At 39.6% G+C, this 21,395-nt stretch overlaps 1 protein-coding gene across 1 annotated transcript in view; it reads left to right on the top strand.

Moving 5' to 3' along the window:
• Positions 1-21,395, top strand: part of LOC128636458 (cytochrome P450 2A4-like) — a 103,389-nt gene that overhangs the window by 50,033 nt on the left and 31,961 nt on the right. Inside the window, exon 6 of the mRNA XM_053689474.1 lies at positions 15,492-15,633. Coding sequence (XP_053545449.1) covers positions 15,492-15,633 — 142 coding nt within the window. The remainder of the gene's footprint in view (positions 1-15,491; positions 15,634-21,395) is intronic.

The following is a 21,395-nucleotide window of genomic DNA, read 5'->3' as shown; positions in this document are numbered from 1 at the left end:
AGGATTTATATGGTGCAATAGAAGGTGTTATATGTTGGGATCATATGGTGCAATAGGAGGTGTTATAGGGAGGGATTTATATGGTGCAATAGAAGGTATTATAGGTTGGGATCATATGGTGCAATAGGAGGTGTTATAGGTAGGGATTTATATGGTGCAATATGAGGTGTTATAGGGAGGGATTTATATGATGCAATAGGAGGTGTTATAGGGAGGGATTTATATGGAGCAATAGGAGGTGTTATAGGTTGGGATCATATAGAGCAATAAGAGGTGTTATAGGGAGGGATTTATATGGTGCAATAGGAGGTGTTATAGGGAGGGATTTATATGGTGCAACAGGGGGTGTTATAGGGAGGGATTTACATGATGCAATAGGAGGTGTTATAGGGAGGGATTTATATGGTGCAATAGGAGGTGTTATAGGGAGGGATTTATATGGTGCAATAGGAGGTGTTATAGGGAGGGATTTATATGGGGCAATAGGAGGTTTTATAGGGAGGGTTATATGAAGCAATAGGAGGTGTTATAGGGAGGGATTTATATGGTGCAATAGGAGGTGTTATAGGGAGGGATTTATATGGAGCAATAGGAGGTGCTATAGGGAGGAATTTATATGGAGCAATAGAAGGTGTTATAGGGAGGGATGTATATAGTGCAATAGGAGGTGTTATAGGGAGGGATTTATATGGAGCAATAAGAGGTGTTATAGGAAGGGATTTTTATGGTGCAATAGGAGGTGTTATAGGGAGGGATTTATATTGGTCAATAGAGGTTTTAAAGAGAGGGTTATATGGTACAATAGGAAGTGTTATAGGGAGGTATTTATATGGAACAATAGAAGGTGTTATAGGGAGTGATGTATATGGTGCAATAGGAGGTGTTATAGGGAGGGATTTAGATGGAGCAATAGGAGGTGTTATAGGGAGGGTAAGAGTTGTACGAGTGTATAAGTCTCCAGCGCCAATGAGTAATACTACTTCTGCTCCTATATGCAAGATCTCTTGACTAGATCTTATAAATTGTCAATTAATAAAGGCTAGAAGGAGCGCTGAGAAAACCTCAAATAGGAGTCTCTGCTAAGTAGAGTCAAAGAGGATTCCAAGAAATTATACTTTAAAAATGTACATATTTATTATAACAAAAATTTTAAAACAATGATATTAAGCAATGGTCAATTTTAAACCTCTAAATTACATCTGTATACATGATTTATATCTGGTTACAAAAGTAAATCACAGGAGTGTGCTCGTGATAAAATGATGAATATATAATCAAACTGTGATAAAATGAAAATAAAAATGAAAATATTGAGTGCAATGGCTCCAAAAAAGTGTCTATTATTTAGAAAAAAGAGTGAGAAAAATCGAAAAAATAAATAAATATATATATATATATATATATATATATATATATATATATATATATAAAATAGGTGTACACCTTTAAAATCTTAATGTCCAATTCCTTGTGGGTGGTATTTGTGAAAAAATGTGAAAATTCCAAAAATTATATATACGTAGTGAAAAATTGATTAAGAATAGTTCCTGTATTGAAATCCAAAAATCTTCTAAATGATGGTATATGTCCAAATAATATCCTATGTTGGGATGTTGTTGATAGTGATTGGCTCCTAGTGTTCCTAGTGTTCCATTATTCGAAAAATATCTTCATTAACCTAAATAAAATAAAATATTATTGAGAAAGATCCAGTAGGATTGAAACGCGTAGACTAAACACTGGTATTACGGCTCAGGTCCCTATCTGGTGAGTTTATTACCATTTTTAGCCACTTGTAATAGCATTATTGCACTATATATTTTTATTTTATTTAGGTTAATGAAGATATTTTTCGAATAATGGAACATTAGGAACACTAGGAGCCAATCACTATCAACAACATTTATATGGTGCAATAGGAGCTGTTATAGGGTGGGATTTATATGATGCAATAGGAGATGTTATAGGGAGGGATTTATATGGAGCAATAGGAGGTGTTATAGAGAGGTAATTGTTTAGTAATAACAATAGCACTATAAATTGTAATAAAAGACCTAAGAGTACAGAAACTGTCCCTAACAGCATACACAGGTTTGTCCTTGCAAATAAGTCCATTTAGCCAAACTAAACATAGCCAAAGTGATACAGCAGTCTCTGAAAGGGCATTCCCTTCCCGGTTCCTACATGTAAAGGACCAAGACAATAGGAAATGACACAAACTTTATTAGGGACAACAGGGCATATTTATATACAAAGTGACTTATTTGGGAGGGCAAGCAGGAGGGGTTGAAAGAATAGGCCAATAACAGCCATTTAGGATAAGGTACCTAGAGAATATTCTCAAAGGACCTAATCTCTTTGGTGCCTGACTTTTAACTGGAATTTAAGGGCTGTGCTTTCCTGAAACAGGAAGAGCCTCAAATAATGGGGCTAAGCTTCAGAGAATAGCTGTGCCAGACCATTTAGTGTTATCATACACTGGATATTTTAACTGAATACATTTAACAGCAGCCAACACTAACGTGGCAAAGTTCCCTAAAGTGGCATTGCATAATCCCACTAATACAAACAATCATATCCATGAATTTTGTTTCTAGCTAGAAATGTATCCAAACAATTTTTAAATGTATCTAGGGTGATGGCATTCACTACCTCCTTTTTTAATGAGTTCCACAATGTTATTAATTTTACAGTGAAAAATCGTTTCCGTTACAGGAGATTAAATCTCCTTTCTCTTGTTAAGTGTGTTCAGTCCACGGGTCATCCATTACTTATGGGATATATTCTCCTTCCCAACAGGAAGTTGCAAGAGGATCACCCAAGCAGAGCTGCTATATAGCTCCTCCCCTCACATGTCATATCCAGTCATTCTCTTGCAACCCTCAACAAAGAAGGAGGTCGCGAGAGGAGTTGGAGTTTTTACTTAATTATTCTTCAATCAAAAGTTTGTTATTTTAAATGGCACCGGAGTGTGCTGTTTTTCTATCTCAGGCAGTATTTGGAAGAAGAAACTGCCTGCGTTTTCTATGATCTTAGCAGGCGTAACTAAGATCCACTGGATGTTCTCGACATTCTGAGGAGTGGGGTAACTTCAGAAAATGGGAATAGCATGCGGGGTCCCCCGCAAATGAGGTATGTGCAGTACAATATTTTCTGGGAATGGAATTGACTAAGAAAACACTGCTGTTACTCGTATGATGTAAGTACAGCCTTAAATGCAGTAGTAGTGACTGGTATCAGGCTGATAAATGTATGCACAGTAGAGTTATTTTCTAGGGACTAGAATTTGACTGAGAAAATACTGTTAATACTGAAATAATGCTTAAGCCTTATCTGCAGTGGAAGCGACTGGTAGCAGGCTTAGTGATAACTTTGCATGACATTAAAAAAGTTTGTTTTTAAAACGTTTACTGGCATGTTATTCGTTTTGTGAGGTACTTTGGTGATAAATCCTTTTGGGCATGATTTTTTTCCACATGGCTAACGTATATTTCTGCATAGAAACCGTTATATCAGGTCTCCCACTGTTGTAAATGAGTGGGAGGGGCCTTTTTTAGCGCCTTGTTGCGCAGTTAAAATTCTAGCACAGTCTTCCTGCTTCTTCCTCCTTGATCCAGGACGTCTCTACAGAGCTCAGGGGTCTTCAAAATTCGTTTTTGAGGGAGGTAATCAGTCACAGCAGACCTGTGACAGTGTGTTTGACTGTGATAAAAGCGTTAAATCTTAATTTGATATCCGTTTTTGGGTACTGAGGGGTTAATCATCCTTTTGCTAATGGGTGCAATCCTCTGCTAATTAATACATTTAAAGAATTGTTGACTATAACTGAATTAGTTCTTTGTTATTCAACTGTGTTTTTTTTTTTTTTTTTTTAAAAGCGCTGCAGCGTTTTTTATATTGCTTGTAAACTTATTGAAAGTAATTTCCAAGCTTGCTAGCTTCATTGCTAGTCTGTTTAAACATGTCTGATACAGAGGAATCTGCTAGTTCATTATGTTTAAAAGCCGATGTGGAGCCCAATAGAAATATGTGTACCAATTGTATTGATATTACTTTGAATAAAAGTCAATCTGTACCGATAAAGAAATTATCACCAGACAACGAGGGGGAAGTTATGCCGTCTAACTCTCCTCACGTGTCAGTACCTTTGTCTCCCGCTTGGGAGGTGCGTGAGATTGAGGCGCCAAGTACATCAAGGCCCTTACAAATCACTTTACATGATATGGCTAATGTTATGAAAGAAGTATTATACAATATGCCCGAGTTAAGAGGCAAGCGCGACAGCTCTGGGTTAAGGACAGAGCGCGCCGATGACACGAGAGCCATGTCTGATACTGCGAAACAATTTGCAGAACATGAGGAAGGAGATCTTCATTCTGTGGGTGACGGTTCTGATTCGGGGAGACCGGATTCAGAAATTTCAAATTTTAAATTTAAGCTTGAGAACCTCCGCGTGTTGCTAGGGGAGGTGTTAGCGGCTCTGAATGATTGTGACACGGTGGCAATCCCAGAGAAATTATGTAGGCTGGATAAATACTATGCGGTACCGGTGTGTACTGACGTTTTTCCTATACCAAAGAGGCTTACAGAGATTATTAGCAAGGAGTGGGATAGACCCGGTGTGCCTTTTTCCCCTCCTCCGATATTTAGAAAAATGTTCCCTATAGACGCCACCACACGAGACTTATGGCAGACAGTCCCTAAGGTGGAGGGAGCAGTTTCTACTTTAGCCAAGCGTACCACTATCCCGGTGGAGGATAGCTGTGCTTTTTCAGATCCAATGGATAAAAAAATTAGAGGGTTACCTTAAGAAAATGTTTGTTCAACAAGGTTTTATATTACAGCCTCTTGCATGCATTGCGCCTGTCACTGCTGCAGCGGCATTCTGGTTTGAGTCTCTGGAAGAGGCGATTCGCACAGCACCATTGGATGAGTCTTTGAGCAAGATTAGAACCCTTAAGCTGGCTAATGCGTTTGTTTCGGATGCCGTAGTGCATTTAACCAAACTTGCGGCTAAGAATTCCGGATTCGCCATACAGGCGCGCAGAGCGCTATGGCTTAAATCCTGGTCAGCAGATGTAACTTCTAAATCTAAACTACTGAACATTCCTTTCAAAGGGCAGACCTTATTCGGGCCCGGCTTGAAGGAAATTATTGCTGACATTACTGGAGGTAAGGGCCACACCCTTCCTCAGGACAGGGCAAAATCAAAGGCCAAACAGTCTAATTTTCGTGCCTTTCATAATCTCAAGGCAGGAGCAGCATCAACTTCCTCCGCTCCAAAACAGGAAGGAACTACTGCTCGTTACAGACAGGGTTGGAAAGGCAACCAGTCATGGAACAAGGGCAAGCAGGCCAGAAAGCCTACTTCCGCCCCTAAGACAGCATGAAGACAGGGCCCCCTTTCCGGAGACGGATCTAGTGGGGGGCAGACTTTCTCTCTTCGCCCAGGCTTGGGCAAGAGATGTACAGGATCCCTGGACGTTGGAGAGTTGCTCCTCCGTGGAGCTTAAACTTGGTTCTTAAAGTTCTTCAGGGTGTTCCGTTTTAACCCCTTCATTCCATTGATATTAAGCTTTTATCTTGGAAAGTTCTGTTTTTGATGGCTATTTCCTCGGCTCGAAGAGTCTCTGAGTTATCTGCCTTACATTGTGATTCTCCTTATCTGATCTTTCATTCAGACAAGGTAGTCCTGCGTACTAAACCTGGGTTTTTACCTAAGGTTGTTTCTAACAGGAATATCAATCAAGAGATTGTTGTTCCATCATTATGTCCTAATCCTTCCTCAAAGAAGGAACGTCTTTTGCATAATCTAGACGTGGTCCGTGCCCTGAAGTTCTACTTACAGGCAACTAAAGATTTTCGACAAACTTCTTCTCTGTTTGTCGTTTACTCTGGACAGAGGAGAGGTCAAAAGGCTTCGGCTACCTCTCTCTCTTTTTGGCTTCGTAGCATAATACGCTTAGCCTACGAGACTGCTGGACAGCAGCCTCCTGAAAAAATTACAGCTCATTCCACTAGAGCTGTGGCTTCCACCTGGGCCTTTAAGAATGAGGCCTCTGTTGAACAGATTTGCAAGGCTGCAACTTGGTCTTCACTTCATACTTTTTCCAAATTTTACAAATTTGACACTTTTGCTTCTTCGGAGGCTATTTTTGGGAGAAAGGTTCTACAGGCAGTGGTTCCTTCTGTTTAATGTTCCTGCCTTGTCCCTCCCATCATCCGTGTACTTTAGCTTTGGTATTGGTATCCCATAAGTAATGGATGACCCGTGGACTGAACACACTTAACAAGAGAAAACATAATTTATGCTTACCTTATAAATTTATTTCTCTTGTTGTGTGTTCAGTCCACGGCCCGCCCTGTCTTTTTGAGGCAGGTTCTAAATTTTAAATTATAACTCCAGTCACCACTGCACCCTATAGTTTCTCCTTTCTCGTCTTGTTTCGGTCGAATGACTGGATATGACATGTGAGGGGAGGAGCTATATAGCAGCTCTGCTTGGGTGATCCTCTTGCAACTTCCTGTTGGGAAGGAGAATATATCCCATAAGTAATGGATGACCCGTGGACTGAACACACTACAAGAGAAATAAATTTATCAGGTAAGCATAAATTATGTTTTCCTCCAGCCTTAAATTGTTACCTCTTGTCACAAACAATTTTCTTGGAATAAACAGAGCTTCTGCCATCTCTGTATATGGGCCTTGAATATATTTTTATAAAGTAATCATGTCACCTCTCAAGTGCCTTTTTTTCGAGAGAAAACAGATCCAGTTTGGCTGGCCTATACTCATAGATTACATTCTCCATTCCTCTTATTAGCTTTGTGGCCCTTCTCTGAACTTTTTCTAGTTCTGCAATATAATTTTTTGTGATCGGTCCCCAGAACTGCACTCCATACTCAAGGTAAGGTCTTACCAGGGATTTATATAGTGACATAATTATGCTTTCCTCCCTTGAATCAATGCCTCTTTTAATACATGCTGTTTCTAAAGGGTTTCCAAATTCTGGAATATTCTATTCCACTGGACAAAGCCCATCAGATACATTTCATGAATACCCCTCACCAAAGTTATTCCAGTTCATCAGTTTAAAAACATAGTAATATTAAAATAAAACATATTTGCACATTTTTGTGTATGAAGACTTTTTATTTGTACTGAAAATCAAGCACTGTTTCTGTGTTGTTTATATTTGGTGCTTGATATTTAAAGGGACAGTCTACACCAGATTTTTTATTGTTTAAAAAGATAGGTAATCCCTTTATTACCCATTACCTGGTTTTGCATAACCAACACAGCTATATTAATACACTTTTTACCTATGTGACTACCTTGTATCTAAGCCTCTGCAGACTGCCCCCTTATCTCAGTTCTTTTGACAGACTTGCATTTTAGTCAATGAGTGCTGACTCCTAGGTAACTCCACGGGTGTGAGCACAATGTTATCTATATGGCACACATGAGCTAATACCCTCTAGTTGTGAAAAACTGTCAACATGCATTCAGATAAGAGGCGGCCTTCAAGGTCTAAGAAATTAGCATATGAGACTACCTAGTTTTAGCTTTCAACTAAGAATACCAAGAGAACACAGCAAAATTGGTGATAAAAGTAAATTGGAAAGTTCTTTAAAATCACATCCACTATCTGAATCATGAAAGTTTATTTTGGACTAGACTGTCCCTTTAAAATAGCTGCTTGTTTTAGGCCTTCTTATTTCTGAATAACATTTTGTAAAAAGGATAGACAAGGTCAGCATAAGCCTACCTTGAAAATGTGCATAGTTTTTTTCTTTACTATATTTGACCACTGGGTGGCGTGCTCTGTTAATTAAAAAAAAAGTAAAAATTAGCCAATAGGATTAAGCAGCTCTCATCCTATTGGCTGATTTGAACATTTCAGCCAATAGGAATGCAAGGTACCCCAAATAAAAAAGGGATACCTTGCATTCAATCTTTAGTGTGAGGCAGAGATCGCATAAAGAAGAGCCTCCACACTGATGAGGACCGCCGCAGCTGAGGACCGCCGCTCCGGATCCGCACATCGGGGTAGATCGCACCACACCTCCAGGAAGAAGAGAGAAGAAGGTCCCGCGTTGGATGAAGATAGAGCCGCCTGGAAGAAGACCTTCACGGCCGGACTTCAGGAACAGTGAGTACCTACAGGGAGTGCAGAATTATTAGGCAAGTTGTATTTTTGAGGATTAATTTTATTATTGAACAACAACCATGTTCTCAATGAACCCAAAAAACTCATTAATATCAAAGCTGAATATTTTTGGAAGTAGTTTTTAGTTTTAGCTATTTTAGGGGGATATTTGTGTGTGCAGGTGACTATTACTGTGCATAATTATTAGGCAACTTAACAAAAAACAAATATATACCCATTTAAATTATTTATTTTTACCAGTGAAACCTATATAACATCTCAACATTCACAAATATACATTTCTGACATTCAAAAACAAGACAAAAACAAATCAGTGACCAATATAGCCACCTTTCTTTGCAAGGACACTCAAAAGCCTTCCATCCATGGATTCTGTCAGTGTTTTGATCTGTTCACCATCAACATTGCGTGCAGCAGCAACCACAGCCTCCCAAACACTGTTCAGAGAGGTGTACTGTTTTCCCTCCTTGTAAATCTCACATTTGATGATGGACCACAGGTTCTCAATGGGGTTCAGATCAGGTGAACAAGGAGGCCATGTCATTAGATTTTCTTCTTTTATACCCTTTCTTGCCAGCCACGCTGTGGAATACTTGGACGCGTGTGATGGAGCATTGTCCTGCATGAAAATAATGTTTTTCTTGAAGGATGCAGACTTCTTCCTGTACCACTGCTTGAAGAAGTTGTCTTCCAGAAACTGGCAGTAGGACTGAGAGTTGAGCTTGACTCCATCCTCAACCCGAAAAGGCCCCACAAGCTCATCTTTGATGATACCAGCCGAAACCAGTACTCCACCTCCACTTTGCTGGCGTCTGAGTCGGACTGGAGCTCTCTGCCCTTTACCAATCCAGCCACGGGCCCATCCATCTGGCCCATCAAGACTCACTCTCATTTCATCAGTCCATAAAACCTTAGAAAAATCAGTCTTGAGATATTTCTTGGCCCAGTCTTGACGTTTCAGCTTGTGTGTCTTGTTCAGTGGTGGTCATCTTTCAGCCTTTCTTACCTTGGCCATGTCTCTGAGTATTGCACACCTTGTGCTTTTGGGCACTCCAGTGATGTTGCAGCTCTGAAATATGGCCAAACTGGTGGCAAGTGGCATCTTGGCAGCTGCACGCTTGACTTTTCTCAGTTCATGGGCAGTTATTTTGCGCCTTGGTTTTTCCACACGCTTCTTGCGACCCTGTTGACTATTTTGAATGAAACGCTTGATTGTTCGATGATCACGCTTCAGAAGCTTTGCAATTTTAAGAGTGCTGCATCCCTCTGCAAGATATCTCACTATTTTTGACTTTTCTGAGCCTGTCAAGTCCTTCTTTTGACCCATTTTGCCAAAGGAAAGGAAGTTGCCTAATAATTATGCACACCTGATATAGGGTGTTGATGTCATTAGACCACACCCCTTCTCATTACAGAGATGCACATCACCTAATATGCTTAATTGGTAGTAGGCTTTCGAGCCTATACAGCTTGGAGTAAGACAACATGCATAAAGAGGATGATGTGGTCAAAATACTCATTTGCCTAATAATTCTGCACTCCCTGTATTTCGGGGTTAGACTTAGTTTTTTTTTTTTTTTTTTGGGTGTAGGGCTGCAACAACTAATCGGTAAGTTTGATCATAAAAATAGTTGTCAACAAATCTCATTATCAATTAGGTGGTCAGCGATTAGTTGGTCAGTTGCACAGCACCAGCTGCTTTAATCTGATGATCTACTGCAACTAAGATTGTGCAAAAAAAATTGAATTTATTTATTTTTTTAATCTTTTTTCTATCGGTTTCATCGGATTGAAGCAGCTGGTGCTGTGCAATTAACCAAGTAATCGCTGACCACCTAATTAATAAGTAGATTCTTTGACAACTATTTTTATGATCAATCTTACCGATTAGTTGTTGCAGCCCTATTTGGGTGTTTGTTTGTTTTTAGATTAGGGATTTTTTATTTTAATGGGTAGCAAAAGAGTTGATTGCCCTTTTAAGGGAAATGCCCATACAAATGCCCCTTTAGGGGCAATGGGTAGCTTAGTTTTTTTTATAGTTAGGTTTTTTTAAATTTGGGGGGTTGGTTGGGTGGGGGGTTTTACTGTTAGGGGGTACTTTGTAATTTTTTTATGTAAAAGAGGTGATTGCTTCAGGGCAATACCCTACAATAGTTTATTGTTAGATTAGGGGGTGATTTTATTTTGTGTTGGCTTTTTTGTTTTTATAGGGGCATTAGATTAGGTTTAATTTGTATTATTTTGGATAATTTCTTTTATTATTTTTTGTAATGTTAGTTTTTTTTATTTTTTCGTAGTGTTAGGATTTTTTAATTTAGTAACGTAGTTTTTTATTTTTTTTTTATTTTTATTTTTTAAATAGTTATGCTAGGTTTATTTATAGTTTAAGCTTAGGTTTTTTTTTTATTTCACAGGTAAGTTTTTATTTATTTTAAGATAATTATATTGTAACTTTAATTTAAAGTTAGGGGGGTGTTAGGTTTAGGAGTCAATAGTTTAATTTAGTGTGTCCTGATGTGGGGGGCTGGCGGTTTAGGGGTTAATGGGTTTAGTTTAGTAGTTGCGATGTGGGGAGCCGGTGATTTAGTGGTTAATAGGTTTATTATAGTAGTTGCGATGTGGGGGGACAGTGGATTAGGAGTTAATAGCTTTATTATAGTAGTTGCGATGTGGGGGGCCGGCGGTTTAGGGGTTAATAGGTTTATTATAGAAGTTGCGATGTGGGGGACCGACGGTTTAGGGGTTAATAGCTTTATTTAGTGTTGGGGATGTCAGGGGTCGGCGGATTAGGGGTATTTAGACTAGTGGTTTATGTTAGGTTTTTACGTAATCTTCTTTTCCACATAGATATCAATGGGGATTGCATTATAGCAATCGCCATTCCGCAACTGCAGGTGTTAGTTTTTTTCTAACACTTTCTCTCCATTGATGTCTATGGGGGGAAACGTGCACGAGCATGTCAAGTCAGGCCTTTGATTTTGTGCGGTATGGAGCTTAACGTACCATACCGCACAACAAAAGAAGGTTTTTCTGTAACTTGTAATGGCAGCGCTATGGAAATTGCGGTACTGCTAAATATTTAGCGTTATTTACGCTAATAGGTTTAGCGCACAACTTGTAATCTTGGTGTATGTGAGCCAATATCAATAGGCATATATGTGCAGCCACCAATAAGCAGATTGTTCCCAGTAGTGCATTACTGCTCCTGAGTCTTTTCAACAAATTATTCATAGAGAACAAAGCAAATTACATAATAAAAGTAAACAACGTTGTTTAAAATTGTATGTTCTATCTGAATCATGACAGTTTCATTTTGACTTTACTGTCTGTAGTGGAGAGACAAGTGGTAAGTCCTCACACAGCATAGATACACTATATTCATACATATATTCAGTGTATATACATATATAACACATATATCCCTTTAACAGAAATGCCTTTAAGGAAGGTTTTACTCTGTACTGTTTTCATTGTTTTTCTCTGATACTTTCCCAGACAGGGCTATATTAAAAGTGGAGCGATAAATTATTGCGATCCCGCAAAAACACGCAAATTTGCACGTTTGCGGGAGCGCAATGATTAACCAGCCATTACAAGTGGCTCCGAACTCTAGTTAATTTTCTAAAAGTGTCCCAAAATAGAGGGCATTGTAGTTTTTTAATAAAATAAAAAAAAACAGCACTAGGCAGTTTTGGGGCTTTAAAGTTGGCAGGAGGGGGGTGTGCCTTTACATTGCGGTCTATAGGAACTGAGTGTTCCCATAGACCGAAATGTAAATATATACGTATATGCTTATACTGGTGGTTGTAGTAATAAGGATTGCAGCAAGCGGTTCAAGGTGCAACAATCTGTTTATTGAGTTAAGGAAACACCTGTGTACAACTATCAAGCTCCGAACGGAGCTTGAAGGCCCGTGTTTCTGGCGAGTCTTCAGACTTCATGAACTATTTTATTTCATTCTTGATTTAAATAGAGCGTTTCATTTAAAACCAACCTTCCAATTTACTTCTGTTATCTAACTTTATTCTCTTGCTATCCTTTGTTGAAAATCTAGGTAGGCTGAAGAGCAGCAATGCATTAATGGAACCTAACTAGTGTGGTAATAGAAGTAAACTGGAAAATTTTTAAAATTGCACGCTTTATCTGAATTGCAAAATAAAAATTTGGAGTTTTATATCCCTTTAAGTAGATTGTCTCTAATCAATCTAAGTAGTCTATGGGGCCAATTATCTAAACTTCGCCAGATCACAAGTGTTTTTTCACGCTGACCCGTGCAGGGGGCTGCCCTGGTGGAATTATCTTAAAAAAGGGGCAGTCCATGTGAGTGGCGAGATATCCCCTACTAAAAGTTATGGAGATCGCTGAATAGGGACACTTCACTCTATAGAGCATAGTTATCAGTGAGCAGGGGACGCACTTTAAAAATTCAATCCTGCAGCCAACATAAATCACATTGCGCTGCTTTCTGCGTATAGCATCTTACAATCACCTATATTTTTGTATATATGTGTTTTTCTGTTAGGGTGTTAAAGGGACAGTCAAGTCCAAAAAAAACTTTCATGATTCAGATAGAGCATGTCATTTTAAACAACATTCCAGTTTACTTTTATCACCAATTTTGCTTTGTTCTCTTGGTATTATTAGTTAGTTAGTTAGTTGAAAGCTAAACCTAGGAGGTCATTCTTCCCTCTGACCCCAGCCTGTTATATGAGTCAGTCTGGCCGCCTTGTAGTTCAGAAACACGTTAGGGAAAGAAGCCCACCCCCCCCTTTGAAATATGTCTCTAAAGAATCTTATGTGCTACCCTCTGAGTTTTCCCATTCCACACATATCTCAGAAATAGTTGATGAATTGCTTTCAAAGTTTTATGTGACACGTTCAAAGGGAGACACCTAAAGAGATACAAAACTTTAGGTAACAGGAACATTTTGATGGTCGCTATTCTACCCAGCCATGAGATCTCCCTATAATCCAATTTTGTTATAAGAGACTTAATTTCGCCGATAAGCACGTTGAAGTTAAGTTTCATAGTGGCCTCACTATCTTAGCTTAATTTAATGCCAAGGTGTGTCAGGTAATTCCAAGACCAGCTAAATTTAAAACGTTCTTGCAACTCCCCGTATTGGGTCAATTCAGAATAAATTAGATAAACCTCGGTTTTGGAAGGGTTGACTTTGTAATAACTGTATCTGCCAAATTGTTCAATTAGCTGAAAGACTGATTCTATGGACCTGGCTGGGTCCGACAACAAAAGGGTAACATTGTCTGCAAAAAGTATGATTCTTTCTTCGTGGTTGCCAAAAGGTACCCCTGTTATTGACATTGAGTTGTGGACCGCTGGGCGAAGGGTTCCATCGCCAGAGCGAATATCAGGGGCAAAAGGGGGTACACCCCTGTTGTGTACCATTGGAAATATATATCTCCGAGGAGCAGAAGCCTGTACCTCTAACCCTTGCATACGGGGAAGAGTAAAGAACTCTGATTGCCGCAATAACTGGTTCTGGAATTCTGGAAACCCGAATGATTTCAATACCTCCCAGAGGTAGTCCCATCGGACCCTGTCAAAAGCTTTTTCAGCATACAATGACAGGGCCACAACGGGCATCCCTCCTGATCTAGCTCCTGAAAAGACTGAAAGAAGTCGCCTGGTATTGTCAGGTCCCTGACGTCCCTTAGTGAAGCCCACCTGATCAATGTTGATCAGGGAGGGCAATATTGTGCTAATCTGTCCGCAATCAGTTTTGAGTACAGTTTGGTATCGACGTTAATCAACGAGATTGGTCTGTAATTGCCACAAAGTGACGGATCCTTATCCGGCTTCGGAATAGCTATGATAGAGGCCTCCAAGTTTTCTCTTAAAATATGGCCTTCTGACTTAATTTCATTGAACATCTGGTAAAGGGTTTGTGAAAAATGGCTGTTTAGTTTCTTATAAAAAGAGCATTGGAAGCCGTCGGGTCACGGGGCTTTATTATTTTGTAGCTGTTTTATCGCCTCCGTGATGTCATTTACGGTAAACAGGGATAGTAACCTATTTTTAGCTTCCTCAGTTAGAGAAGGTAGTCCCAGACTCCGCAGAAAATCCGCTATCTCGGGGACCGGGCCTCAGTGGGACGCTCATGCTGAGCGATATTATATAATTTGTCATAAAAGTCCAAAAAGGCCTTGCCTATGTCAGACGGTGCTACGGCTCTCTGTCCGTTAAGATCAATAAAGGAGATGCGTTATTGTGCAGTCCGGTCCCGAAGTTTCTTAGCTAAAAGCGAGTCTGCTTAGTTGCTTTTATAGTACACAAGCTGTTTGAACTTTGCTAGAGCAGACTGGATTCTCTGGACCTCAAGTTCCCTAATTCAACCCCAGAGCTGGGCTATCTCCTCAGATAGGATCTGTGTGGGAGATAGTTTGTTAAGCTTCTCTTTGGACCTGAGTTTACAGGCTAATCTCCCTAGGGGTGCCTCTGGCTTTCCGCCAAGCAGCCATCCTGCTTATGCAGTAGCCTCTCAAAAAGGATTTCATGGCAGCCCATCTGATTTGATGAGAGGTCTGTCCCGCCGGATTGTTTAGAAGGAATTAGTTGATTTTCTCTACAATATCATGTTTGAAAGTTGGGGCCTCCCATAAACAAGTTTGGAGTTTCCAGGTTGGTCTTGCTGAAGGGGGGTCTTCCCCCTCAAGGGAGAACGTGAACCCATCATGGTCAGACCTAGCACACATAGATATTTTGGCGGATGAAACTCTATTAAGAGTCCAAGAGTTTAAAAAAAACATATCTAGTCTCGGATAGGACCTGTGTGGTGGAGAAAAATATGAGCAATCCCTAGTATCCGGATGGCACAACCTTGTTTTATGTCTCTTTTAATTATTATATCAACATTTACGGGACATAAAACAGGTTGAGATCTGTGCATATCCTAAAAGGGCTAATTAATTAAAAAATAGTTTGCATAAAAACATTGTTTAAAAATTTTCAAAAATAAGCTAAGTGAATTACATATCTTAGCTGTCTGGAGCAGCCGAATCCACCCCCCTCTCCTTATCAGGCATTGTATTTTAACTGAGTTTGCAGCTTCTAGGCATGCTCCAGCAGATAATCCCTACGCATTTTTGCATTCTACCAAAGCAACAATAGATATAGATACAGCCATAAAAGGAAATGTGTGGGGGTAGTTAGAGCTTTACAATTTAGAAACTAAAAAAAAGGGTTAATGGTGAGGCACTGCAGTATAAATTTGCAGGTAAAGTAATAAAGTACATATTATATTTTGTCTATATCCCAACTTGTTTTATGTCCCTTTAACACTTTTATCTTATCCTCACCAGGAGAAAAATGATCCAAAAACTGAATACCACATGACCAACTTGGTGTGCAGTACCCTACAGCTCTACTTTGCTGGGGTTGAAACCATCACAGACACACTGATTTACTCTTTCTTAATCCTAATGAAATACCCAGACATTTTAGGTGAGTAAAGGCAATAAAAGACAAAAAAAAGTATTTGACAAAGCTATTGGCAACGTTAGGCATTGATTTGCTCATTTTCTTCATGTATTCGTAATTTTATTGTTAAAGAGATAGGAAAATCAAAATAAAAGTTGCATGATTCAGATTGAGCAGGTCATTTTAAGACACTTTTAAATTCACTTGTATTTTCAAATCTTTGTTCTCTTGGTATCCCTTGTTGAAAAAGAATATGCACATATCCTACACTAGTGGGAGCTAGCTGCTGATTGGTGCCAGCACACATTTGTCTCTTGTGATTGGCTAAGTAGATGTGTTCAGCTAGCTGCCAGCAGTGCAATGCTGTTCCTTCAGCAAAGGATAACAAGAGAATGAAGCAAATTTGATAGGAGAAGTAAAATGGAAAGTTGATTAAAATGGTATGTGCTATCCAAATCATGATAGACAAAGTTGGGGTTTTCTGTCCCTTTAAATATAGTAATTTTTGTTCAAACTTTGATTTTGATACTGTGGCTTCCACAGAAATACCCAGCATTTTTAGATAACTGGTGTACGTTACAGCAGTCACAAACTAATATTTGTCTCTCTTGTATGGAGAATTATCTGGTAAGAGTCGTTAAAGGACCATAATAGTCAAAATAAATTACAAGCCGGTATTACTCAGTGGAGCGCAAATGTTGCTTTCGCAAAAACAATATTTTGTGCTCCACTTGTAACCGGGCCAATCATTTTTCAATATTTATATATTTTGTATTTAGTGTGTAATATATATATATATATATATATATATATATATATATATATATATATATAAAATTGGGATCTTAGTCACACAATATGGCCATATTTTGATTAGCCAGTCACCACTTACAAGGTGCCCCAATATAGACTGGTCCTAACACTACAGTCCTTTTGCCACAGAGGGCTGAATCATTCCTGCTTTTACTCTTCATAATAGAATGAGACTCCCTAGCTTAATATTCACAACTCCATTTGCAGCAGTTCAAAAAATATGTTGTGCTTTTGAAAATGGATGTGCGCTGATACCTCTTTGTTTGTGTAATTACTGGGTCATATTGGCAGCACTCCCAAAGATGTGTATATAAAACTTTTTGTAAGGTGTGCTAAAAAACACAAATTTTGTATCTGTATTTAAAAATAATCAGGGAGATTGACCCTCTCCCATTGTTTTAAGCACCCCACCGAAGCTCAGGTGTGCACATGACAGTGTAATGGAGTTGTGAATATTAACCCCTTAATGACCACAGGCCTTTTCCATTTTCTGTCCGTTTGGGACCAAGGCTATTTTTACATTTTTGCGGTGTTTGTGTTTAGCTGTTATTTTCCTCTTACTCATTTACTGTACCCACACATATTATATACCGTTTTTCTCGCCATTAAATGGACTTTCTAAAAATACCATTATTTTCCTCATATCTTATAATTTACTATAAAAACAATTATAAAATATGAGGAAAAAATGGAAAAAAACCCACACTTTTTCTAACTTTGACCCCCAAAATCTGTTACACATCTACAACCACCAAAAAACACCCATGCTAAATAGTTTCTAAATTTTGTCCTGAGTTTAGAAATACCCAATATTTACACGTTCTTTGCTTTTTTGGTAAGTTATAGGGCCATAAATACAAGAAGCACTTTGCTATTTCCAAACCACTTTTTTTCAAAATTAGCGCTAGTTACATTGGGACACTGATATCTTTCAGGAATCCCTGAATATCCATTGACATGTATATATTTTTTTTAGAAGACATCCCAAAGTATTGATCTAGGCCCATTTTGGTATATTTCATGCCACCATTTCACCGCCAAATGCGATCAAATACAAAAAATCGTTCACTTTTTCACAATTTTTTTCACAAACTTTTGGTTTCTCACTGAAATTATTTACAAACAGCTTGTGCAATTATGGCGTAAATGGTTGTAAATGCTTCTCTGGGATCCCCTTTGTTCAGAAATAGCAGACATATATGGCTTTGGTGTTGCTTTTTGGTAATTAGAAGGCTGCTAAATGCCGCTGCGCACCACACGTGTATTATGCCCAGCAGTGCAGGGGTTAATTAGGGAGCTTGTAGGGAACTTGTAGGGTTAATTTTAGCTTTATTGTAGTAGACAACCCAAAGTATTGATCTAGGCCCATTTTGGTATATTTCATGCCACCATTTCACCGCCAAATGCGATCAAATAAAAACAATATTTCCTTTTTCACAAACTTTAGGTTTCTCACTAAAATTATTTACAAACAGCTTGTGCAATTATGGCACAAATGGTTGTAAATGCTTCTCTGGGATCCCCAGCAGACTTAAATGGCTTTGGCGTTGCTTTTTGATAATTAGAAGGCCGCTAAATGCCGCTGTGCATCACACGTGTATTATGGCTAGCAGTAAAGGGGTTAATTAGGTAGCTTGTAGGGAGTTTGCAGGGTTAATTTTAGCCTTAGTGTAGAGATCAGCCTCCCACATGAAACATCAGACCCCCTGATCCCTCCCTAACAGCTCTCTTCCCTCCCCCACTCCACAATTGTTCCCGCCATCTTAAGTACTGTCAGAAAGTCTGCCAGTACTAAAATAAAAGGTATATTTGGGGTTTTTTTGTTGTTTTTTACAGCATATTTACATATGCTGCTGTGTAGAATCCCCCCTTAGCCCCCAATCTCACGGATCCCCCATCAAACAGTTCTCTAACCCTCCCCTTCTAGCCTAATGGGTGCCATCTTGGGTACTGGCAGCTGTCTGCCAGTACTCAGTTTAGTAAAAAAAAAATATGCTTTCATTTTTTGCCCTTTTCTGTAGTGTAGCTATCCCCCCCCCTCCCTCCCAGAACCCTTCGATTGCTTTCGAAATTAAAATTCCCCCCCTTTTCTCCCAATTTTTTCTTTAGTGTAGTGGTTCCCACCCGCTCCTGCCACGTGCACGCGGCCGCCCGCCGCCCCCTGTGCACGCACGTGCGTCCATGCACGCCCCCGTGCACTCCCGTCTCCGATCCCGCCACCTCCACATGAGCCTATATAAGGTGACCAGATTTTTAAAATGAAATCTGGGGACATTTTTTTTTATTGGCAAATAGTAAAAAACTATTTTATTAGCATATTTCCCTCAAATTATATATGCAGTTTATTTGGTATGTGTTTATGGAGTGAATGTATGAGATTTACGTTATTTCTCACATTTTATCCATGTGAGATAAAAATAATTCTTCTTAGAATTTGTTGGGATATGTCTACCAAACGCTTTCTCACACACATGCTGTCTCATACACACACACTGTCACACACACATGCTGTCACACACACACACTGTCACACACATGCTGTCACACACACACACACATGCTGTCACAGTCACACACACACACACATGCTGTCACACACACACATACATGCTGTCACACACACACACACACACACATGCTGTCTCATACACACACGCTGTCACACACATGCTGACACACGCTGTCACACACACACATGCTGTCACACACACACACACATGCTGCCTCATACACACACTGTCACACACACACACACACTGTCACACACATGCTGACACACACGCTGTCACACACACACATACATGCTGTCACACACACACACATGCTGTCTCATACACACACACGCTGTCACACACACGCTGTCACACACATGATGTCACACACACATGCTGTCACACACACCCATGCTGTCACATACACACACACAGATGCTGTCACACACACACATGCTGTCACATACACACACACACATGCTGTCACACACACACATGCCGTCTCACAAAGATGCTCTCTCTGCCACACACACAAATTCTCTCTCACACAAAAAATGATCTCTTTCCTACAGAGGCTTTCTCTAACACTAACACTGAATCCCACTTCTGCCCGCTAGTAGTATCTCCGCCCCCTGGCCAGCTGAATGTGCTGAAGGTGTTAGAATGTGTTATAACAGGCTTGGCGCAGACCATCCGTCTTCCGGGGACATTTCCAGGGACATAATTTGTCCGGGGACAATCTCCTCAATTCGGGGACTGTCCCCGGAAATCGGGGACATCTGGTCACCCTATCATAGGCCCATTGCAGGCCACCCACCCGCCTCCCTGCTTTGCTCCCACAGAGTGGCTCTCTCTGCATTGGAGGCTTGTAAAGGGGTATTGCAGGATGCCTCCATATCGAGGCATCACTGCAATACCCTCAGAGCTGCTGGAAGCGATTGCGATCGCTTCCAGCACTCTGTTAGACAACTGACGTACCAGGTACGTCTATTGTCATTAACTGCTTGTTAATGCATGACGTACCTGGTACGTCAGTTGTCATTAAGGGGTTAAGCTAGGGAGTCTCATTCTATTATGAAGAGTAAAAGCAGGAATGATTCAGCCCTCTGTGGCAAAAGGACTGTAGTGTTAGGACCAGTCTATATTGGGGCACCTTGTAAGTGGTGACTGGCTAAGTAAAATATGGCCATATTGTGTGACTAAGATTCCAATTTTATTTAAAAAGAATAGTTGTCTCTTGATGTTGTTTGCAGGCAATTTTTTGCAGCAGTTCAAAAAATATGTTGTGCTTTTGAAAATGGATGTGCGCTGATACCTTTTTGTTTGTGTAATTACTGGGTCATATTGGCAGCACTCCCAAAGATTTGTATATAAAACTTTTTGTAAGGTGTGCTAAAAAAACAAATTTTGTATATATATATATATATATATATATATATATATATATATATATATATATATATATATATATATATATATATACGTTGATTGGAGTAGCCATGTTAGTCCAGAGATTTAGATATGAAAATAACAAGAGTATTGCATTGAGCAATGATACTTTTTTATTGGACTAACTATTAATTTATAAGATGACAAGCTTTCGGAAGAATGACCTCCTTTTTCAAGTCTGAAGCAATACTGACCAATTTGATGGAATTTACAGATTATATTTTAAAACACAGGCTAAAAAGATGGAAAGTGTTACAGAGGTCTGAATGCAGGGGGAGGAGGGGGTATCATAAAAATCATGAGGGGGGTTAGGAAGACAGAGGCAGACAGTGTTCAGTGAAGGATAACAGACAGGGGAAATATATGGTTATACACAAAGCATATACTGACATAAAGTTATATATCAACATGAAATTAATATGAATAAAGATGGGAAATTAGGTATACAGGGGAATATAAGATAGTCAAAAAGGAGAAAGGAAAGAAAGAAAAATGGGAATAATAATAATGACAAAAGTGTGGACATAGGCTTACCTGTGTACCTATGTCTCTGTCTCCTAAACCCCCCTCATGATTTTTACGACACCCCCTCGTCCCCCTGCACTCAGACCTCTGTAACACTTTCTATCTTTTTAGCCTGTGTTTTAAGATATAGGGGCCAGTTTATCAAGTTCCGAATGGAGCTTGATGCCCCTGTTTCCGCTCAAGCCTTCAGGCTCACTGGAAACAGAAGTTATGAAGCAGTGGTCTAAAGACCGCTGCTCCATAACTTGTCCGCCTGCTCTGAGGCGGCAGACAGAAATCAACCAGTATACGATCGGGTTGATTGACACCCCCTGCTAATGGCCGATTGTCCGCAAATCAGCAGGGGGCGGCATTGCACAAGCAGTTCACAAGAACTACTTGTGCAATGATAAATGCAGACAGCGTATGCTGTCAGCATTTATCGATGTGCAGCGGACATGATACTCTACATCGTATCATGTCCGTCTGCACTATGATAAATTGGCCCCATAATCTATAAATTCCATT

The sequence above is a fragment of the Bombina bombina genome, chromosome 7 (assembly GCF_027579735.1).
Source record: "Bombina bombina isolate aBomBom1 chromosome 7, aBomBom1.pri, whole genome shotgun sequence".
Taxonomy (NCBI): domain Eukaryota; kingdom Metazoa; phylum Chordata; class Amphibia; order Anura; family Bombinatoridae; genus Bombina; species Bombina bombina.
This window is presented reverse-complemented; position numbering and strand designations above follow the sequence as displayed.